Consider the following 7500-nt stretch of genomic DNA (forward strand, 5'->3'; position numbering starts at 1 on the left):
ACTGGTTATCATGACAGAGAGTAATGAAAAAAAAAAACATGTACACACACACACACACACACACGCACGCAGACACACACAGACACACACTCACACAGTTCTCTCTCTGTCTCTCTTTCATATGCTCTAATACTCACACAGAGACTCATCTCTTTGATGAGCTATGAGCAGCAATGCATAACAAAATACACTAAACGACAAATAAACAAAGTGAACTCCGCCTCTTTTTACAGGGTTATTAAATGAAAAATAAACTCTGCCTCTTTTTACAGGGTTATTAAATGCTCACTTCATAAGACCAGGAGCTGATGATCAGCCCAGATCTAAACAGAGGTGTGTTTTAGCTCCGCCCACTCATAACCAGCCTAGGCTTTATCAGTGCCTGACCTACGGTCTCTGTGAGTATTCACACACTCTACTGGATGTGTGATGAAGAGGAGTCGTGTACTTTGGTGCTGGACTCCAGGTGGTTGTAGAGGATGTTGATGGAGATGTTGAGGTCGGCCCTGTTGAAAGGGTAGCGGCAGTTCCAGCCCTGAGGCCCAAATCTTCTCCTCTCACACACACAGGCGTGAAAATAACAGATGGAGAAAAACAGAGCCTTAAACTCCAGCTCATGAGAACACAGTTCCAATGTCTCCTAAACCAGAGAGAGAGAGAGATAGAGAGAGAGAGAGAGAGAGGGGGGGGGGGGGGGAGGGGAGAGGGAGAGAGAGAGAGAGAGAGAGAGAGAGAGAGAGAGAGGGAGGGAGAGGGAGAGAGAGAGAGAGAGAGAGAGAGAGAGAGAGAGAGAACAGAACAGAACACGACACATCACTTATTTTCAGATTTTCAATTTTTTAAAATATATTTTAGGTCCAACTGTAGGTCACTTACCAAAAACATTTTGGAGGAGTAAAAGATAAAAAGTGTCTTATATATAAATGCATATGTAAACCTGCCATGTTTCATTGCAGTATGTACTGCATATAATTACACATTAGTGTATGTGAGTGTGTAAGTGTGCATGTGTGTATGTGTGTGTGAGCGTGTGTGTGGTTTATCTGTATGTGTTTGTGGTGTGTGTGTGTGTGTATGGGATGTATGAGTGGTGTGTGAATGTGTGAATGTGTGTGTGTGTGTGTGTGTGTGTATGACATGACATGTGTGTTCTCTAACCTGGCTGGGGTGTATGAGTGGTGTGTGTGTGTGTGTGTGTGTGTGTGACATGACATGTGTGTTCTCTAACCTGGATGGGGTGTATGAGTGGTGTGTGTGTGTGTGTGTGACATGACATGCGTGTTCTCTAACCTGGCTGGGGTGTATGAGTGGTGTGTGTGTGTGTGTGTGTGACATGACCTGTGTGCTCTCTAACCTGGCTGGTGTGTGTGTGTGTGTGTGTGACATGACATGCGTGTTCTCTAACCTGGCTGAAGTTACTGAGGGTGGCGTGTAGACTGGCGTTCATGCCGGCAGGGGGTTCATGGGTGAGTTTCAGGGCATTTTCCAGAATGCTCCGTGGAATAACAGGGTCCTGTGGGTTGGCAGGCGGCTCTCCGCTCATAAACACACGGTAGTCATGGTGACATTGTGCGGCTGTCTTCTCCAACAGCCTCTCCAGGTGGCCCAGCCAGCGCGGCATCAGGTGAACATTCTAGCCAATCAGAAACGCACCTCTAAAGTTTCTGGAAAGCTCTCAGTGTGTTTTCTGCTCCTAACACCACATGTTCACTCCAGTCAGAAATGATGTGACATCACATTATTTAACCTCCTCTGCTGAAGCCTCTCTGTTTAAACTGACCCGTTACAGAACTGTGTGTGGTGTGGACTGGTACCTCTCTGTTTACACTGACCCGTTACAGAACTGTGTGTGGTGTGGACTGGTACCTCTCTGTTTAAACTGACCCGTTACAGAACTGCGTGTGGTGTGGTTTGGGGAACAGTACCTCTCTGTTTAAACTGTCCCGTTACAGAACTGCGTGTGGTGTGGTTTGGGGTACAGTATCTCTCTGTTTAAACTGTCCCGTTACAGAACTGCGTGTGGTGTGGTTTGGGGTACAGTATCTCTCTGTTTAAACTGACCCGTTACAGAACTGTGTGTGTTGTGGACTGGTACCTCTCTGTTTACACTGACCTGTTACAGAACTGTGTGTGGTGTGGACTGGTACCTCTCTGTTTAAACTGACACGTTACAGAACTGTGTGTGGTGTGGACTGGTACCTCTCTGTTTAAACTGACCTGTTACAGAACTGCGTGCGGTGTGGACTGGTACCTCTCTGTTTAAACTGACCCGTTACAGAACTGTGTGTGTTGTGGACTGGTACCTCTCTGTTTAAACTGACCCGTTACAGAACTGTGTGTGTTGTGGACTGGTACCTCTCTGTTTAAACTGACCCGTTACAGAACTGCGTGTGGTGTGGACTGGTACCTCTCTGTTTAAACTGACCCGTTACAGAACTGTGTGCGGTGTGGACTGGTACCTCTCTGTTTAAACTGACCTGTTACAGAACTGCGTGTGGTGTGGACTGGTACCTCTCTGTTTACACTGACCCGTTACAGAACTGCGTGTGGTGTGGACTGGTACCTCTCTGTTTAAACTGACCCGTTACAGAACTGCATGTGGTGTGGACTGGGGTACAGTACCTCCAGTATGACCCAGTGACCCTCTCTAGCTGCCGTCTCCAGGGCTCTCTCAGCGACGCCGTCCTGGCCCTGACCCAGAGACACGCTCTGCAGGTTTCCCCTAGCAACGCTGAAGCCCAGCTTGACCCCTGCACACCAGTCAGAGCCACAGACACTACAATCAGCCAGTCTGCCAATGGGAAATTACCACTGTCTCCATGACCAAGACTTTGCCAGACTTTAGTCCAGAGTAATTTTACATTTATTAATGCCTACACTTTTACACTTACGTCACAAGAGGGCGCTGTTTCCTAATGTTTTCATAAACATATTTACTGTCACATGTGGAGCAGAGGGGAACTGACTGATCAGTTAAATTCCCAAACCATTACAAATGGTATTCCCATAACTGAGTGTGAAAGTCAGGGAACTGACAGGCAGTCCAGAGCAGTACTCTACAGAGAGGACACCGTGGGCTCAGATAAAGCGGTAAAGAATGAAGCGTTTACGGTCGCTTTGGTCAAGATGTTACGTACCCAGTTTCTCCACCTCTCCCAGTGGGTTGAGCCCAGGAGACAGGATGAAGAAGAGTGGAGTGGAAGGACTGGTCTCTTCAAACACTTTCTCAAACTCCAGTCTCCCTAAATTCACACAGCCGCTTCCCAGAGTTTCCTCCACAAAGCCCCTGATGTGAATTTACACAGCAAAAAAGGTCCGAAACAGAACGAAACCAATACCAGCCTGATTCAGCCATAACTCGAAACATTGTCAGTGTCTCTCACAGAGCATAATCATAGGTGATTGGTCCTGATCAGACACTAAAGACATTAGCACTGAGCTCTTGGCTTGGCCATCGTAATGATGACATCACAGACATCAAATACAATACTGATGGTTAGGACGCATATGAATTGCACTTTGTGAGTAAGTTAGAGATTGCCTGTTTGTCCTAAACCTCTATTGTAATAAACAGTGATTGTGTGATATGACTGAAACATACTGTGACAAAATTATGATTATATTGATTTCTCAGCTTTAAGACTCAGGCCTCCACGGAGTCAGAGACTTGATCCTAAGCGGTGTGAGAAAGACATTAAGACAGGCAGTAGGACAGGCAGAGAGACCGATGGTGAGACAAGCAGAGAGACAGACAGAGAGACAGGCCCTGAGAGACAGGAACAGGGTGGGGCTGTCTGTGGTTACGGTGTGAGAGTGAGTGGAGAACCTGAGGGCGTAGGCGATGCGGTCTGGGCGGAGGGCTCGGAGGATGAGAAGTCTCTGCAGAGTGTTTTTGTTTTTCCAATCCTGAGGAAATGTCTCTCTCTCCGGACTCTCAGACTCCACCAGCTTCCTCCACCGTTTGGCCGAACCCTCAATGTCTCTGTCCAGACCCCTGAACTCTGGCAGCAGGGAGATGCTCTGCAGTATACACAGTGGATGCTTTAGGGCCATATGCAAAACTGTGACGAATCACTATGAACGAATGAATGACTATGGGTAAATGAATCAATATGAATGAATGAATCACTATGAATGAATGAATCACTATGAATGAATGAATAACTATGAATGAATGAATAACTAGGGGTAAATGAATCACTATGAATGAATGAATGACTATGGATAAATGAATGACTATGGATAAATGAATCACTATGAATGAATGAATAACTAGGGGTAAATGAATCAGTATGAATGAATGAATGACTATGGATAAATGAATCACTATGAATGAATAAATAACTAGGGGTAAATGAATCACTATGAATGAATGAATCACTATGAATGAATGAATGACTAGGGATAAATGAATCACTATGAATAAATGAATCACTATGAATGAATAAATCACTATGAATGAATCAATCACTATGAATGAATGCAAAACTTCAGACATAAGGTGTTTTTAGCGAGGCATCTTTTATCCTTACACATTCTCAGTTCTCTTTACAGAGACAGACTTATTTTGAATCCCATATATTTGTCTTCCCGTTATACTATCTGCCCAATATACCATCATTAACTGACCCAGGATCAGTTATGACACGTAGGTCATTATGACAATGAGTGCTTAACGTATCGCTGCTCATACCTGGACCTGTGGATATGTACTGAGTTGTTTGGCCAGTTTAACCACGTTATCACACTGCTCTCCTGACAGAGCCATTACCTTGACTGCACCCCAGGCCTGTGGAGACAGAAAGTTCACAGGGCTCCCTCTGCTGGCCTCTACAGGGAAACGCAACAGAAAATCCAACTCCTGAACATCAATGGAGCCTCTCATCAAAAGAATCTGGTCAAAATAGAGAACAGTTATCGTTATAACCCACTCACAATCACACACATTAAGTTGTTAAACTAAATTAATTCCACACTACTACCCTATTTGTACTTGTCTAGAGAAAGAGCTCCATGTCTCTCAGTCCTCTTTAGTGCAGGAGACTGTCCTTTGTATGGTATCCATGGAAACCTTTCTTAGCCTTTTTCACTCAGACAGAGCACTGACACACCCTTTCATTTTATATATATATGGTATTACATATATATATATATATATATATGTGTGTGTGTGTGTGTGTGTGTGTGTGTGTGTGTGTGCGCGCATGTGTGTGTGTGTGTGTGTGTGTGTGTGTGTGTGCGCGTGTGTGTGTGTGGGTGTGTGTGTGCATATATATATATATACACACATATATATATATACACACACACACACACACACACACACACATTCGCACATCAAGAAGAAAAATCAGTCTGGGTGTGTTGTCATCTGTCAGGGCAGGACAGGCACAACTCAAAGTCAGATTGCTCTGTTCTGATGCTGACGAGTGAAGGGCAAGTGATGTCAGAGACCACACCCTTCAGCCTGGAGAGAACAGGTGCTCTACCCCAACAGAAATTTACCTTCTGCCTCTGAGCTCCACCCCTTTGTCAGAACCAATCAGTGGAGAGTGAAGTGCCCGTCTGACATTGAGAGGTAATCAATAGGAGAGCAGAGACACAGTCTAACTGAGGCGAATGAGGGCGTAGCTGAGGTGAAATGACCGACGATGAGGGACTGATGGACGTGTGTGGTGTGTGTGTGGTGTGTGTGGTGTGTGTGTGGTGTGTGTGGTGTGTGTGTATGGTGTGTGTGATGATGAGGGACTGATGGATGTGTGTGGTGTGTGTGTGGTGTGTATAGTGTGTGTGGTGTGTGTATGGTGTGTGTGATGATGAGGGACTGATGGACGTGTGTGGTGTGTGTGTGGTGTGTATAGTGTGTGTGGTGTGTGTATGGTGTGTGTGATGATGAGGGACTGATGGACGTGTGTGGTGTGTGTGTGGTGTGTATAGTGTGTGTGGTGTGTGTATGGTGTGTGTGATGATGAGGGACTGATGGACGTGTGTGGTGTGTGTGTGGTGTGTATAGTGTGTGTGGTGTGTGTGTGGTGTGTGTGATGATGAGGGACTGATGGACGTGTGTGGTGTGTGTGTGGTGTGTATAGTGTGTGTGGTGTGTGTATGGTGTGTGTGATGATGAGGGACTGATGGACGTGTGTGGTGTGTGTGTGGTGTGTATAGTGTGTGTGGTGTGTGTATGGTGTGTGTGATGATGAGGGACTGATGGACGTGTGTGGTGTGTGTGTGGTGTGTATAGTGTGTGTGGTGTGTGTATGGTGTGTGTGATGATGAGGGACTGATGGACGTGTGTGGTGTGTGTGTGGTGTGTATAGTGTGTGTGTGGTGTGTGTGTGGTGTGTGTATGGTGTGTGTGGTGTGTGTGTGGTGTGTGTGGTGTGTGTGGTGTGTGTGGTGTGTGTGATGATGAGGGACTGATGGATGTGTGTGGTGTGTGTGTGGTGTGTGTGGTGTTCGTATGGTGTGTATGGTGTGTATGGTGTGTGTGGTGTGTGTATGGTGTGTGTGATGATGAGGGACTGATGGACGTGTGTGGTGTGTGTGTGGTGTGTATAGTGTGTGTGGTGTGTGTATGGTGTGTGTGATGATGAGGGACTGATGGACGTGTGTGGTGTGTGTGTGGTGTGTATAGTGTGTGTGGTGTGTGTATGGTGTGTGTGATGATGAGGGACTGATGGACGTGTGTGGTGTGTGTGTGGTGTGTATAGTGTGTGTGGTGTGTGTATGGTGTGTGTGATGATGAGGGACTGATGGACGTGTGTGGTGTGTGTGTGGTGTGTATAGTGTGTGTGGTGTGTGTATGGTGTGTGTGATGATGAGGGACTGATGGACGTGTGTGGTGTGTGTGTGGTGTGTATAGTGTGTGTGTGGTGTGTGTGTGGTGTGTGTATGGTGTGTGTGGTGTGTGTGTGGTGTGTGTGGTGTGTGTGGTGTGTGTGATGATGAGGGACTGATGGATGTGTGTGGTGTGTGTGGTGTTCGTATGGTGTGTATGGTGTGTATGGTGTGTGTGGTGTGTGTGATGATGAGGGACTGATGGTTGTGTGTGGTGTGTGTATGGTGTGTGTGTGGTGTGTGTGGTGTGTGTGGTGTTCGTATGGTGTGTATGGTGTGTATGGTGTGTGTGGTGTGTGTATGGTGTGTGTGATGATGAGGGACTGATGGACGTGTGTGTGGTGTGTGTGGTGTGTGTGGTGTGTGTGGTGTGTGTATGGTGTGTGTGATGATGAGGGACTGATGGATGTGTGTGGTGTGTGTGTGGTGTGTGTGGTGTTCGTATGGTGTGTATGGTGTGTGTGGTGTGTGTATGGTGTGTGTGATGATGAGGGACTGATGGTTGTGTGTGGTGTGTGTATGGTGTGTGTGTGGTGTGTGTGGTGTGTGTATGGTGTGTGTGGTGTGTGTATGGTGTGTGTGATGATGAGGGACTGATGGTTGTGTGTGGTGTGTGTATGGTGTGTGTGGTGTGTGTATGGTGTGTATGGTGTGTGTATGGTG

General features: G+C 46.5%; 1 protein-coding gene across 1 annotated transcript in view; it reads right to left on the bottom strand.

The window, feature by feature from the left end:
• Positions 1–7500, bottom strand: part of LOC115817968 (dynein heavy chain 11, axonemal) — a 78404-nt gene that overhangs the window by 8335 nt on the left and 62569 nt on the right. The window contains exons 71-76 of the mRNA XM_030781155.1: positions 4772–4894; positions 3827–4020; positions 3138–3286; positions 2623–2750; positions 1406–1633; positions 449–640 (exon numbers count right to left, since the gene is read on the bottom strand). Coding sequence (XP_030637015.1) covers positions 449–640; positions 1406–1633; positions 2623–2750; positions 3138–3286; positions 3827–4020; positions 4772–4894 — 1014 coding nt within the window. The remainder of the gene's footprint in view (positions 1–448; positions 641–1405; positions 1634–2622; positions 2751–3137; positions 3287–3826; positions 4021–4771; positions 4895–7500) is intronic.

The sequence above is a fragment of the Chanos chanos genome, chromosome 8 (genome assembly GCF_902362185.1).
Source record: "Chanos chanos chromosome 8, fChaCha1.1, whole genome shotgun sequence".
Lineage (NCBI taxonomy): Eukaryota > Metazoa > Chordata > Actinopteri > Gonorynchiformes > Chanidae > Chanos > Chanos chanos.